Source organism: Lissotriton vulgaris, chromosome 3_1 (genome assembly GCF_964263255.1).
Source record: "Lissotriton vulgaris chromosome 3_1, aLisVul1.2, whole genome shotgun sequence".
Classification (NCBI taxonomy): Eukaryota; Metazoa; Chordata; class Amphibia; order Caudata; family Salamandridae; genus Lissotriton; species Lissotriton vulgaris.
Window position 1 is genome coordinate 339,407,302 of NC_141689.1, and position 16,338 is coordinate 339,423,639.

At 49.3% G+C, this 16,338-nt stretch overlaps 1 protein-coding gene across 1 annotated transcript in view; it reads right to left on the reverse strand.

The window, feature by feature from the left end:
* Nucleotides 1–16,338, reverse strand: part of CPLANE1 (ciliogenesis and planar polarity effector complex subunit 1) — a 2,360,818-nt gene that overhangs the window by 2,079,944 nt on the left and 264,536 nt on the right. The window contains exon 7 of the mRNA XM_086960545.1: nucleotides 11,899–12,055. Coding sequence (XP_086816671.1) covers nucleotides 11,899–12,055 — 157 coding nt within the window. The remainder of the gene's footprint in view (nucleotides 1–11,898; nucleotides 12,056–16,338) is intronic.

Genomic DNA, 16,338 nt, shown 5'->3' on the forward strand with positions numbered 1-16,338 from the left:
TCATCTTCCAGCACCTCAGGGAAGGAGATGCTTCTAAAAATTGTGCACTATTGGTATTATACCCCTGCACGTGTTGCCAAGTGGAGGCCCCGCAGCAGCAATCTATGTTGGCATGTATGCGGTCAGGTGGGCACACTGTCCCACATTCTCTGCCATTGCCCTAAGATACAGACATTCTGGACTCCATTTAGCCCTGAGTTGACCACATATTCCAGACGGAACTTCCCAGATTTCCCAGTTACAACCTGTTGGGACTTCCGAATCCCCTCACATATCCTCTCCGCTCCTGTAGGTGTAGAGCGATCACCCTAGCGCTGGGTACAGCTAAGCAGGTCCCCCTGGTGAAGTGGGGCACAGATGCTATCCCAACAAAACTAGATTGGCTGCACAGATTGTGGGCGGTGGTCGGGATGGAAAGGATCACTGCGGGGATCAACCACACGTTGCCTACGTTTGATAAGACCTGGGGGTCCACTAGGGCATACCTATCCTCCGGATTCATCGAGCTTACTTGCCCCTGATACCTCAGGGTTCTGCGATTCTCCACAACTCTCCCTGTGACCCCACTCCACCCTTCGAATGAAACTCATCCCTAGATCCCTATAATGTCATATCTTGAGCTGTGGGTGGATTGCGGTCTCTCCTCTTTCCTCTGATTTCATTCTCATCTCTTTTGTTTTTGTTTGTGTTCGTATTAATACAATTTTAAATTGACTGCCAGGTTACCCGCCGGCCAGTGGTTGTAGGTGGGTGTAATGTTATTGTTCACAGCATATCTAATAAAATGATTTAAACCATAAACAGAAACGAATATGCTACTTACCAGTATGCATCTGTTCTTGGCATGTAGGGCTGCTGACATTCATATCTGTGCATAGATCGCCGCCTAGTGTTGGGTCCGGATGATTGCACATTGTTGTCCAGGAAGAGTCTTCAAAGTATCACAAGATAGGTGGCTCCTCCCCTGGACTACAGTGCACATGGGCATCGACTCCATCCTCAGATTGTTTTTAGCCATTGTGGCCAAGATGGAGTGAAACTAAGTGAATGATGACCATGCTAGAAGTATGTGTGAGTTCTGCAGCTGCTACGGGCGCCGGGGAGGAGGGCGGGCGATATGAATGTCAGCAGCCAGCCCTACATGCCAAGAACAGATGCATACTGGTAAGTAGCATATTCGGTTCGAGGCATGTGGGCTGCTGAATTCATATCTGTACATAGAATATATAGCAGTTCCTCAATTAACGGCGGCCGCCCGTGCCAGCTGCAGCAGTTTGGAAAAGTGTTTTGAGAACAGCCTGCCCTACAGCTGCCTGCTGTTTGGAGTGCACATCAACACAATAATGCTTTGTAAATGTGTGTGTGGTAGACCATGTGGCTGCTCTACATATGTCTTCCAAAGGAATGTTTCCAAGGAATGCCATAGAGGCCCCCAACTTTCTGGTGGAGTTGGCCCTCGGTGGAATGGTGAGAGTACGCTTGGCTTTCAGATAGCAGATCTGGATACATTTAACGATCCACCTAGCAATACCAGCCTTGGAAATAGGGTTACCTTTGTGGTGTGGTGCAAAGGCAACAAAGAGTTGCTTGGTCTTCCTAAAATCTTTGGTCCTATCGATGTAATACATCAGGGCCCTTTTGACGCCAAGGGTGTGGAGCATTCTCTCCGCCAATGACTCAGGATTTTGGAAGAAAACAGGCAATTCAATAGTTTGGTTGATATGGAATTGCGACACGACCTTAGGAAGGAATTTAGGGTTAGTGCGAAGCACCACCCTGTTAGAATTAATTTGAATAAATGGCTCTTGGATAGTGAGGGCTTGCAGTTCACTAACTCGCCGTAGCGATGTAATCGCTATGAGGAAAGCCACTTTCCACGTCAAGAACTGAATCTCGCAGGAATGCAGTGGTTCAAAGGGAGGACCCATCAGCCGGGTGAGGACCACATTGAGGTTCCACTCCGGGGCTGGTGGAGTCCGCGGAGGAATGACTCGTTTGAGTCCTTCCAGAAAGGCCTTAATGGCAGGCACTTTGAAGAGTGAGAGGGGCTGCCTATTCTGGAGATAAGCGGCCATTGCAGATAGATGTATGCGAATGGAAGCATAGGTCAGATTACATTTGTACAGATGGAAAAGGTAACAAATGATATTCTGAATAGAAGCATCAAGCGGGTTAATGTTGTGGTCTGCACAATAAATGACAAACCGCTTCCATTTCGCCGCGTAGCATGCTCTGGTGGTGGGCTTCCTTGCCTCCCGAATGATGTCCATACAGTCAAAAGGTAAGCGCAGGTAGCCAAACTCTAAGACCTCAGGAGCCAGATCGCCAGGTTGAGCTGTTGCGGATCTGGATGCTGAATGTCGCCATGGCTCTGCGTCAGAAGGCTGGGCGTGAGACGTAGCCTCTGATGCGGTACCACGGACAGTTCCAGAAACGTGGTGTACCATGGTTGGCGAGCCCACGTTGGAGCAACCAGGATGAGAGTCATCGAGTGCTGCCTGAGCTTGCGTGCCACCAGCTGTATCAGAGGTGCTGGGGGAAAAGCGTACGCATATTTGCCTGACCAGTTCATCCATATCGCATTGCCCTGCGACTGTGGGTGTGGGAACCTGGCGGCGAAGCTTTGGCATTTTGCGTTCTCCTTTGTGGCGAACAGGTCTATCTCTGGATGACCCCACCTTTGGAAGTACGGCTGGAGTACTGATGGATGTATCTCCCACTCGTGCATTTGGTGGCTGTGCCTGCTGAGCAGGTCCGCCATCTGATTGTCTTTGCCCGGGAGGTGTTCTGCCATGAGGAAGATGCTCCTCGGAATGGCCCACTTCCACATGCTCTGAGCCAGATGAGACAGCTGCGGAGAGTGTGTACCTCCCTGCTTTTAAATGTAGTACTTGGCTGTTATGTTGTCCGTCCGGATCAACACAACCTTGTTGCACAGATGTACTTTGAAGGCTTTGAGTGCCATGAAGATTGCCATCAGTTCGAGAACATTGATGTGCATCTTCCGTTGCTGTAGCGTCCATAGTCCCTGCACAGTGTAATGGAGTACATGGGCTCCCCATCCCTGGAGATGATCTGTGGCACAGGCTCCTGGAACGGTCGGCCCTTGCAAAGGTTTCGTGGATTCCACCAATGCAGAGAGTTGTATGCCCGACTGCTCACCAACACTAGGTCTTTCAAATGCCCGTGAGCCTGAGTCCACTGACGTGCTAAGCACTCCTGAAGCGGGCGCATATGTAGCCTCGCGTGCGGGACTATGGAGATGCAGGAGGCCATCATGCCTATCAACTGCATGAACACTCTCGCTGGAAGGGAGTGTTGAGGTCTGAATTTTTGTATCAGCGAATGAATGCTGCTGACTCTCACTGAATTCGGCTGCGCTGTGGCTGCCAGAGTGTTTATGGTCGCGCCCAGATACTGTCGTACGTGGGCGGGCTGGAGATGGGATTTCGGGTAATTCAGTGAGAATCCCAGATCGTGCAGGAGGTGAATGGTATGGGACACGTGGGCGGCACACTGCTGGGCTGACTTCGCCTGGATGAGCCAGTCGTCCAGATAAGGGTAGACGTGGATGTTCCGTCTCCTGAGATGCGCCGCCACTGTCGCCAGGCACTTCGTGAACACCCTGGGTGCCGTGGTGACACCGAAAGGCAAAACCTTGAACTGGTAGTGCTGGTTTTGTATGGTGAAATGGAGGTATTTCCTGTGTGAAGGGTGCAGTGGAATGTGAAAGTACGCATCCTTTAGGTCTAAAGTTGCGAGAAAATCCCCCTGCCTGAGCAACGGGAGCACCTGCTGCAGGGTTAGCATATGGAAGTGCTCCGACAAGATGTAGTAGTTGAGTGGCCTGAGGTCCAGGATGGGCCTGAGGGACCCGTCCCTTTTTGGTATCAAGAAGTACAGGGAGTACACCCCTGTACCTCTTTCCTGCACCGGCACGAGCTCTATTGCTCCTTTTTGCAGCATGAAGGTGACTTCTAGCTGCAATAAGTGCAAGTACTCGTTTGACATAGGACGGTGTCTTGGGGGTATGTTGGGTGGAGTGGTTGTTAACTCCAGACAATAACCGTATTGGATAAGTTTTCTGACCCACCTGTCCGTGGTGATGGACTTCCAGACGGGCAGGAACTGCAGGAGTCTCCCCCCGACCGGTGTTGTATGGTCGGGGGGCAGTGACAAGGCGTCACTGATTGCTGGTGGCAGAGGATCTGGAGCTGTTTCCACGTCCTCTGCCCTTGGCGCTGTTGCCACGATATTCACCTCGACTCTTGTTGGTGTAAGTGGTTTGTGTGTTGCCCTTGTAGTATTGCGTGGACTGGGAGAGCTGGCCCCTGGAGACGCCTCTAGCGCTGGAGCGACGAAAGAACCCACCCCGAAACTGCTGGGACTGTAAGGCACCCATGGATTTTGCAGTCTCAGTGTCCTTTTTTATTTTTTCTAGGGTGGTGTCAACCTCTGGGCCAAACAGGTGATCAGGGTTAACCGTTTGGTTCAGGATGGTGGTTTAGATTTCCGGCTTAAATCCAGAGATTCGCAGACAGGCGTGTCGCCGCAGCATAACACTAGTGTTTATAGCTCTGGCCGCGGTATCAGCTGCGTCCAGAGCGCACTTAATCGAAGCGTTAGAGATGAGCTTCCCTTCCTGAATCAGCATCTCAGCCCCTTCCTTGTATTGATCAGGCAGGTGTTGCAACATGGTCTCCAGTGTATCGTAGTGTGCCCTGTCATAGCGCGCCAGAAGCGCCTGTGTGTTAGAAATGCGCCAGATGTTGGCTGCCTGTGCTGCTACCCTCTTCCCCGAAGCCTCAAAGACCTTGGATTCTTTGTCTGGGGGAGGAGCATCACCCGTAGTCTGAGAATTAGCCCTCTTCCGGGCTTTCGAGACGACAAGGGAGTCCAGAGGCAACTGCCCTTTGATGTAGATAGGATCAGTAGGCGCCGACTTGTATTTCTTGTCAATCCTAGGGTTTATCACCTTTGCCCTGGTAGGTTCTTTAAAGATCTCAGCAGCATGCTTTAAAACACCTTTCAGCATAGGCAGAGTTTTAACAGTTTTTTCTGATACTGAAAAGGTGTCAAAGAGGAAATCCACATCCACAGGGTCAGCATGTAGCTGGACGTTGTGAATGTTTGCTGCCCGTTCAATGAGGGCATTAAAAGCTGTAGAGTCCTCTGTAGGGGACGTTTTAGCAGAAAAAAGTTGAGGGTCATGTCCTGATTGAGGATCCCCAGGTTCACCACCAGCTGCCCAGGGTTCATGTGTATCCTCAGGGTCTGTATAGACTGGATAACTGTATTCATCCTCATCATCTCCTTCACCAGCGTCCACATCTGAGTAAGTGGGCGACACATTATGAGTCTGTGGGGAAAGGGGTTCCACTAAGACGGGAGAGCAAGCAGAGTCCTTCTTTTTCTTGAGAGGGATCTTGTAAGACTCCAGATGGGGTTCTGGTGTGATTTTCCGCTTCAGGAGGGAAAGCCTACCAGTTTCGGCGTCGATGAAATGTTCCTGACGCTCATCCCCCGAAGGTCGTCGCGGTCGCGGGCCGTGGACCACCGATGACGGCTTCGGCGCCGAGGAGACCTTTTCGGGCACGCCGGCCACTGCCTTAGGAGCGAAAGCCTTCGGCGCCGTCTTAGGCGGCAACGTGAAGAGGATCGGTGTGGACGTCTTAAGTGGTTTTTCCACAGGTTTCGCAGGCGGAGGATCGTCCGGATCGACCGACGCGGTGCCCTCACGGATGCGCTGCAGGGAGTCCGTCACCTTTTTTGTGAACACGGCGGATGGGCGCGCCGGATCAATGGAATCCTTCGAGGCCACTTTTGGAGTCGATCCTCGGGGCGCAGCGCCCTTGGCCTTGTCCTGCGGACGCGAGGTCGTGAGGACCTATGGGTCATCGAGACGCTTTTTCGGGTCACCGAGATGTAGGAGAGTAGGGTCTGCAATTTATTTATTTATTTATTTGATCAATTTTTAGAGCGCGCAAATACCTCAAGGGTGTCTCGGCGCTAAAGTTGCAGAACTTCCAATGGATCGGGGGGGGGTAATCAGGCTGAGAACAACCATGTTTTTAGTTGTTTCCTGAAGTTAAGGAGTGTGGGCGCAGTTTTAATGTGAAGGGGGAGCGTGTTCCATAGCCTGGCTGTAGCGACAGAAAAGCGTTTATCTCCCCACTTAGCAATCCTATGATCACCCCAGATTTTTGCTTTTTGCTTCACTGGTTTACGACTTTCCCGGGCTGTGGGCCTGCTAATCAGACCCACAGCCTAGCTGTTCTCTCTATTCCAAATTGTACCCCGGTACTGAATTGGCACTGGGCCCTCTCATGAGTCCCTGTAACCAGGGCAGAGGTGCACCCAGAGGTCTCCCAGGGACTGCAGCATGTATTATGCCACCCCTGGGTCGACTAACCAAACAGACACAACTGGCTGCTTGACAGCTGGGGCAAGGTGGTGTAAACACCCTTTGCTTTAGATATAGTATTCCTATATCTAACCCTAAAATGGACACATATATTCCTATCAGTCACTGCTATGGCAGGCCTTATCAATCCTGAAGGCAGAGTGCTTGGAATTATGTGAGGTGGTGCTCTGGCATGAACTGAGCCCGTCTGCAGCTTGCGGAACCAAGTCCTAATAGCTGTTCAATGATAACGCTATACCATATACTCTTAAGTGCATTATGTACCTCGAGGTCAAATGCTAACTTTGGTATAACATTATCAAAACATGTCGAGTAAGGTGTCATAGGAATTGGAATACTAACCCCTCGCCAATTCTGGCGACGGGGTTAGTATTCCACCCTTCTAGAGGGACACGACATGTATGTAACTGTGAACCCCGGTTAAAGCTAACTTGAGCCTCAGCATCACAAAATGGATGCTGCCACCACAGACACAAGTCTGACCTCCTGCTGCTGGGAGTCCTTCCAGCGAGGAGAGCTCGGACAAAGAGTTTCCTGTCAGGGGCGGTGCTAGCACCATCCCAGACAGGGTTTTGTGTATCCCAGGTAGGCAGGGCTGAAAGGAAGGTGACTGCAAGTGGCACCCCGGTGCTCACTGTGCATATGCCGGCTCAAACCAGTTCCAGGGGCACACCAGCCCCTGAGCTGGGGAGAGACCGGACAAAGGAGAGGGGTGTAACCACCCCCCTCCTGGTCCCACCCATGGGCAGGACCTAGTCGCGTGCCAGCCCCTTTTCTTAGGATAAAGGTAGGAGCGGGCCCCCTTCCCAAATTAGATCATTCTGAATCTTGAACTACTTTCCACAAAAGGAATGTAGGAAGGTGGATATCTGACTACGGTTGCCCCCAACTTTTTGCCTGGTGTTTTGCTGGTTTTTCGACTTAGTTGACCTGGGGCCCTGCTATTCAGGACCCCAGGCCCACTGCTCTCTCTGTAAAATGGATTCCATGTACCTTAGGTACATATCTAATTGGATACTGAGTCATCTATCAGTCCCTGTACAGTGTACCTTAGGTACCCAGGGCATAGGTGTACCCAGGGCCTACCAGGGGCTGCAGCATGTATTATGCCCCCCCTGGCTGGCCATCCAAATCTGACACAACTGGCTGCACGACAGCTGGGGCAAGGTGGTGTAATCACCCTTTGCTTTAGATATAGTATTCCTATATCTAACCCTAAAATGGACACATATATTCCTATCAGTCACTGCTATGGCAGGCCTTATCAATCCTGAAGGCAGAGTGCTTGGAATTATGTGAGATGGTACTCTGGCATGAGCTGAGCCCGTTTGCAGCTACGGAACCAAGTTCTAATAGCTGTTCCATGATAACGCGTACCATATACTCTTAAGTGCATTATAATCCTCGCGGTTATTTGCCAACTTTGGTATCGCTTTATCAAAACATGTCGAGTAAGGTATCATAGGAATTGGAATACTAACCCCTCGCCAATTCTGGCGACGGGGTTAGCATTCCACCCTTCTAGAGGGACACGACATGTAAGTAACTGTGAACCCCGGTTAAAGTTAACTCGAGCCTCAGCATCACAAAATGGATGCTGCCACCACAGACACAAGTCTGACCTCCTGCTGCTGGGAGTCCTTCCAGCGAGGAGAGCTCGGACAAAGGGTTTCCTGTCAGGGGCGGTGCTAGTAGTGTGGCTCACTGGTTAGAGGCGGCAGACCCGAGAGCAGAGGACGGCCCGGGACCAGGGTTCGATTCCCGGCGCGGCAGGTTTCTGGACCAGGGTCAGCGGACTAGATAATTCTCTCGCCTCGGTGCCCACTCTGATCAGCGATCACACTCGGCAACTCTGGGCATTAGCTTGCCTCATCTTCACTAACGGCCCCACCAGACTGCCGGGGATGCCTGGTCTCACCCTGGAGATACCCATTAAGGGACCATCTCTCAGGGAAGCCAGGAAGGGTTTCGCAGCGGTCGAAGCGCCTTGGGACCCTACGGGTAAGTAGTGCGCTATATAAATGCCAATACATACAATACATACATATATCCCAGACAGGGTTTTGTGTATCCCAGGTAGGCAGGGCTGAGAGGAAGGTGACTGCAAGTGGCACGCCGGTGCTCACTGTGCATATGCCGGCTCAAACCAGTTCCAGGGGCACACCAGCCCCTGAGCTGGGGAGAGACTGGACAAAGGAGAGGGGTGTAACCACCCCCCTCCTGGTCCCACCCATGGGCAGGACCTAGTCGTGTGCCAGCCCCTTTTCTTAGGATAAAGGTAGGCGCAGGCCCCCTTCCCAGTTTAGATCATTCTGAATCTTGAACTACTTTCTACAAAAGGAACTCTTGACTTTTTCTGAAGACTCTCCCTTGTGGCTAAGGAATAGCCACCCTGCACCAGCAGGCACCATTTAAGCGCTTGCGGTTTGCTGCACGTCCATCCTCCGGATCAAGACTGACCAGCTCGACGAGACCCGGATTCCCTGCCATCTCTGACCTCTACCTGCATCATCAGCCCAGCTGAGATTCGTGGGTGTGACGAGACCCGAGGGACCGGCCATCTTCAAGACCTGCACGACGCTTAACCAGCACGACCTCCGAGGGACCCTCGAGTGAGTGCACTGGGGTTTGAGAAGCCCTGACCCTAAGCAGCTCCAGCACCGAAGTCCAGCCCCCCAGCCTCCACGAGATCTGCGTGGGGCCCTTCTGCTCTTTGCTGCTGACCGCGTTGTCCGGTCACTTGCCCGTTGGCTAGTGGCCCTCCTGACGACGTACCACGACGATTTCACTGCTGGTCTGGTTGCTCCAGACTGGCCCTTGCTCCCTTCCAAAAGAGGAGCACCCCGGACGCTCCTGGTCCACTCCAGACGCCATCTTGCCTCCACCGCGTGGGCTTGCCTTTGCCAAGGCTTGTTGCTCCAATCCTGGTTCCAGCATCGCCGACAGCAGACACCCTCGTGGGACAGCTCGCACCTCCAGCCTGGTCGCCGACAACGCCTCCTGGCCCGTGTGACTGCAGAGTCCAACGTCGCCCACTCACCTGGTCGAGGTGACTTCATCCGGTGCCATCCTGGTGCCCACCTAATCACTGGCTAGTGATTAAGAACTGAGTCCCCTCTGCTTTCAGGTCGTCTCGATCACCGATCCAGGCTTGGATCACTTCGAACATCTTCACTGGTCGCCTGCCAGCAACTTCTTCTTTCAGGCTCCATAGACTACAACGAGGATTCCCGACGTCTTTTGAACCCTATGCAGCCGCAGCCCCTGGGCTAGGTAACCCGAGCATTTCGGTGCTCCAACGCAGGTTCACTATCCAAGTGTCCAGATCCTTTTTCGTTTTAAGTCTACCTAGTCGGATTCGTCCGGAAACAGTAACTTTAGAAATACTAGCCTCCATAGACTTTGTCCCGCATCCCGCGTGAGAGTGCACACTCTGCACCCGATCTGCCTAGGCCTCCTGCTCCTAACCTTAGAGTTCAGTAGTGTAGTCCTAGCGATCCTGAAGCCTCTGGATCGAGTTGCTCACCTGCTAGTATTTCGCATTCCACTTTTTGTGTATATGGTTTTTCGTGCCCCTCGGGCATTTGTGTAAATTGTGCAACTTGAAGTATTTTCGTAAGAGTTTTGTATTGTGCTTAGCTCCCTGACTCATAAAGAGCCAGGGTAGTCTTGTTATAAATAAATATCCTTTATTTTCATAACAACTTGTGTGGTGTCCTTTCACTTGGTGTTCAAGGGGTATATGTGATGGTAAAACAGCTGGCTTAACACGGCCTCTAGAGTTTAGCCTAAAGACTGCTCTTGTCCATGCTACTAGGATAGCTGGTCTATAAGGTTGACTTACAACCAATCATCAATAAGGGTTGTTTGGAATGATACACAGTGATCACTAGAATAGTGAACACTATATATCTGGCCAACTTCTCACACAAGAGTCTTCTTCGGCTCGCCGACAGTCTTCTTCGGGTCGACCAGGCTTTTGCCAGTGTCGATCGTCTTCGGCGCCGACGCGCCCCTCTCGACCACCTTCACTTTCGCCTTCGGCGCGGAGGACTTCGTCTCGACGCCCTTGACTTGAGTCTTCAGCTCGCCAGCCATCTTCGGCTTCTTCGGCGCCGAAGCCTCCGAGGCCTTGGAGCCGACCAAAGCGATGCGCACTTTCGGTTTCGGTGCTGGCACCTGCGCAGTATCTGGCGTCGAGACCATCAGTTTCACTTTCGGTTTCGTTTTGCCAGGGAGTGGCTCGGCAACAATGTCTGTGGCCGGGCCCGAAGGCGGGGCCGTGGAACCCATAGCGAGATCTTGGGTAAGGCCCGAAGGCGATCCCTCGACCTGGGCCTTATAAATTGGCCCGGCTTCATAGTCAGTTTGAGGAAGCTCCTCGTCCGAGCTATCCTCCATGGCCCCGAGGGCCCCGTCGTCGTCTCCTACCTCGTCGGCAACTTCTTCGCCCTCGAACGCCTCAGCTTCAGCGTCGTAGTCATCTTCGACGTCCAACGCGGGATTTGATTCAGAAATGTCCTGGGATTCGTCCTCGACCTCCCCTGCATTGAAGATGTCCACAGGCGCCAGAGCAGATTGCTGGGCCTCCAGGCGCGCAGCACGTCGAAGCTTAAGCGTCTTCTTAGACCTGAAGCGGGAACAAGCCATACACTTGTCCTCATCGTGGTCCGGCGACAGACACTTGTTGCACACCGGGTGGACGTCGATGTGGGGGTATTTCGAGTAACAGACCGGACATCTCTTGAATGGACTTCGTTCCATGATGGACGGTCGATAGGTCAGGAGCGTCGACTGGGCCTTCCGCGCCGAGAGCACGCAGGAGTACAGAATCCGGCTTGGAGCCGAGCTAGAAGAAGTAATGCCGAACGCAAGACAATACCGACGTATAGACTAAAGACCTTTTGGTCTCAAGAAAGTTTTCTATCGATTCCGACAAGAGGGAATTGAAGACATCCGAACCCAATGGCGGAAAAAAACAATCTGAGGATGGAGTCGATGCCCATGCGCACTGTAGTCCAGGGGAGGAGCCACCTATCTCGTGATACTTCGAAGACTCTTCCAGGACAACAATGTGCAATCATCCGGACCCAACACTAGGCGGCGATCTATGCACAGATATGAATTCAGCAGCCCACATGCCTCGAACACAGGATACCCTACCCATCTTCTCAGCAGATACCAGGCTGGTGGTGTTATTAAAAATGCCACTGTCAACAGTTCCAGATTGCAGGTGATTTCAAGATTCGCTGCACAATCAGATAAAGGAGTCACGGCATCGTCAGTCATATTTCGGCAAAAAAAGAAACAGTGGCCCGCGACCACCACTACATATCTAACCTACTCAAATGCATGCTGCAATGACAATATACATTTATGCTCTAAAACTGGAACTTATGATAACAAATATAAAACTTGCAAAACAAACAGTTATCACAATTTTATATTTAAATGACAAATTCCAGCAAGTATACCTTAGGATCTTTCTGGTTAATACTGGCAGCCAGCACCAGTCCATCACCAGCAAAAGCAGTAACCAAAGCTCCCTTTGACTTTACTGGGGTACATGACGGAACCAGACTAGACAAAGAACACTCTTGGTGGGACCAATGGACATCATATGGGAGAGAACTGCAAAACATGATCGGGCAGCATTAGGAATGTTCATGGTTAACAAAATCAACAATTTAGGAGTATGATCATAGTTCACTTGAATAAACAAAAAGTTCCAAATGCCAATACTATACACTTAAGAAACATTTACCTTGTTAGAATACCTAATTTCAATATGAACACTTTAGGAAAGCATTAGAATTAAATTTTCAAGCCAAGACAGTAGACACCTAGAACGATGTAATTTTGTATGTCATTCACCCTATTAACTATTTCAGTTCCAGGAATGAATCACAACATATTTAAACACAAACGTTTATATACAAGATAACAGTATTGTAAATCTTATTTCATTCATAATATCCTTGTAAGCCACTAAACAATTAACTTACCTTAAGGTAATTGACAAAAACAGACCAAATTACTGAAGGAATTTATGAAGCATGTGAGGCAAGACTAATTTTAGGATTAACTACTTTTTGGATCAGTTTATAAATTGAGCCACAGTAAAATAGAGTATTAAGTCTCCATCTGACAGATCCCTGTACTTCCAGTACAAAATGTCTCTGCAAACCACCAACCACCTCAGTCAGATTAGCTGGGACAATATAAAAAAAACACCAGAGAGGTGAGATAAGCTGCATCACATTTAGGTGTAACAAAGACGATATTTACAGTAAGCTCTCTTAATTATGGATTCTTAAGAATCTAAAACATATTGCAGTAGTTTACTAAACGCATATGTAGATGTTGGTATCCAGCATAGGACAAAACCACCAATAAAGCATTTTGTCCGATGGGTTTAAAGGAATGGGATGGATTTTCTTTTAAAAACCTCAGATCATCATTTGTAGGCCTTCACGTATGGATTGGTGTCACTACAACGCATGCTTTTACATCGCATGCCTTAACAACGCGGTTTTTACCACGCAGTCCTTAACAACGCATAATGCTTTTAGGCGCTGGATAGTGAATTATTTAATTTACTATTCCAACTCCAGTCCCCGTGGATAGCAGGGAAGGTGTTGGATAGTAAATTAAATATATTCCCTATCCTAGAGCGCCCCCCAGCGCAATGCGTTGTAATGGTTTGAGTTGTAATGGTTGCGATGTAATGGTAGTGCGTTGTAAAAAATGCGTTGTAAGTGATGTTCCCCTCACGTATTAGTATGGGGCAAGGACATTTTAAAATCTATACAGTATTTTGGATGGTGTGGTCAACAGGTGCCATTCACCCAACCAAGGATAGTATGTTTGTATGGTATGTTTGGAGCTCTTGCTGAACCTCTGAGTAGTATTGTATAACTGAGAAGGACCGTTTTGGAACTGGACGAGGTAAATTATTTCCCACCTATTACTCTCTGGGGAGTATGAAAGTTCCAAGCTTCACACTCATGGAAATAAACTATAAATACTAAAATTTCTTGTTATTCATTCAATATATCCATGGGTTGGTGAATAATAGTAAAATGTAATCTGCGTACATTATCAATTTGAAAGTGCCCTGCTCAATCTTGATCTCACTCACCCACTCATTAATCCATGAGTAAGTTTCAAGAAGTTTCATTGTCAAAGCAAAGAGGATCATCACTGCCTAATACCACCCCCATTCCAAATGTAGATCATTTGGAAATAACTCGGACCCTAATGCATCCGAGCTTTCCATTACCCACATTTTAAGCAGGGGCTCAGGCCAATCACTTCTAGTATCTACTACAGAACTGACCAGCTCACTTAATTTAATGCTATTTTGGCATCTATTGCACCTAAGATTGAATTTCTACAGGTACATGATACATTCTTCACAAGTTCCCAATTTGTGAAGAAAATTGTGTTAGGGAGGTTGGAACTAGGTTCCCAACCCTCTCGCTCTCCCTTCGTGACAAAAACAATTCGACTGAATCATTAAAATCTTACCAACTGGAACAGGTGTGTGGGCTTGGGATGAGCATTGGGTTCACACCTCATCTGATGAATGTTCATAATTAAAGCACCCTTTGGCCATTCATACGGTTTAACTTGGACAGATCTCACGCCCCAGCTGACCTTCCACTTCCATTACATAAACAGCTATCAAAACATCAACTATTCAAATGCATTCCACTCCCGTGTCCCTTACACGCACCCCATTCTGTACTTTCACACCCACCCATATCTAGGGATACTTTACCCATATGTGGGTTACAAATAACACAACCAATGCCCTCACTTTTACTCCTCCCAGGCTACTGGCATCCTGGAGAGCTACAATTCAGAAGAGTTATTCACTTAGCTTTGTCTCTTACTTCAGGAGAAATAGCAGTTCCTTTGATGCACTCAAGTCTAGTTTTCACTTCCTCTGCCTTAGATACAAAATGACTTCCCTCAAGAACTAACAAAGACTTGCTCGACCCACCACTTACTTGTAAGAGAGAAGACTATATACTTTAAGCCATTTGCCATTCTGTCTGGTTTCATGCTGGTTCTGCTAATCTTTAGCCTGTTCCATTTGATCTCTAATTTACAATATTTCTCTAACTTCTTTCAATGAACGCACTCCAACTGTATTATTTTCCCAAGTGAATATGAGTCTGAAGCAGGGGCAGCTCCTCCATGTGGGCGGAGAAGCGTCGCCTGCTGCTTTCTTGCAGTGCTAGAAGCAGAAACATAAAAAGGTATTAATAAATACCATTTTATGTTTCTGCTTCTCGGACTGTGAGAAAGCAGAAGGGTTTGGTTGGGGGCAGGCGGTCCTGTTCTAGGGCCGACCAAACCAGTCATATGCACTCTGCCTTTTCTCCCCATAGACGCCTGTTTGGTCAGAGTCCCAACCAATCACAACGCTGCCATAGCATGATTGGCTTAGGGGAGGGGAGTGAGACTGCCTGCTTCCTGTGAGGAGTAGAGAAGCAGAGACGACACAGATCGGACCGGCGAAGGTGGGCTAAAATCTTTTTTTTTTTAATTAAACCTCAACCCCCCCCGTGCGTGACCCCCCTCCCCACGCGACATCACCCGCGAGTCATGCCAGCCACGACTAGTCTGAAGGGAAAAGGAGTAGTTTCTTACCTGTAACTCCAGTAGGGGTATCTTTGTTATAGTCATAATCTAGTGAATAGTCCCGCCCATGTGCGTGGACCCCGGAGCAATCAAAAATAATCTCTTAAGCTGTCTTCAATGCAGTCCTGCATAGACACTTAAGAGAAAAATTAAAGACAATAATGCAGCCTATAAACACAAGGCTACACTGTCCAGTACTTCAACTAGAAATGCAAAGGATATTCCACCAATCATCACATTTAATACAGTCTGCTAAGTTTCACCCATAGAGAAACTTTCCCCTTCACAAAATCCTTGAAATGATAGAGAGAAGGGATGGACAGACAAGCCCCATAGGCTGCCATTATCTGTCTGGAAAAGGGATAACGTGCCTTTAAGGAGCTCTCCAGTGCCCCTCGGTATCCCATGATGCACAGCAAACTCCTTTTACTTTCAGTTCTTTTTGAAGGTGTAGAAAGCAAGGCCTGTAGCATGATTACAGTACCATTTTCTCCACCAGGGAGGAGGGAGGGCGCTTATGACCATAACAAAGATACCTCTAATACAGAACTGGAGTTACAGGTAAGAAACTACTCCTTCTGTAGTAGGGGATCTTTGTGTATAGTCATAATCTAGTGAATAGAATGGCAAGCCCATCCCCACAACAAACCAACGGTGGAGAAAAGACAACACCATTACTGTGCAAACAGATTTCTTAACGAAGCCTGCCCAACCTGAGTGTCTGCTCTGGCATCAGTGTCCAAACAGTAATGCTTAGCAAAGGTATTGGCCGACTTCCATGTGGCAGCCCGGCAGATCTCTGCAATGGGAACATTCCGTAGCAAAGCCGTTGTGGCCGCTTTGCCCCTGGTGGAATGAGCCTTAGGCTTACCTCCCAAGATCTTATTAGCCTTCTGCTAACATAATTGGATACAGGACACAATCCACCTAGAGATGGACTGTTTCGAGGTAGCAAGACCTGTCCTGACCGACCCATAGTTAATAAACAGTTGGTCTGACCTACGAATATCCTTGGTCTTGTCCAGATAGAACTTCAACACCCTTCTCACATCCAGGGAATGGAGAGACCTTTCCGCTGGAGTGGAAGGATTCTGGAAAAATGTAGGTAAAGTTATAGTCTGATTAACATGAAAATCAGAGATAGGGGCGTGGCTTGGACGCCGATCGGGATGGCGGCGTGAGCTCGCAGCTCCGCGCGGAATCCCGCTAATTCTCCTGTTTTTCGGGACCCTAGGCGACCCGGAGACAACGTTCCTGCCCTC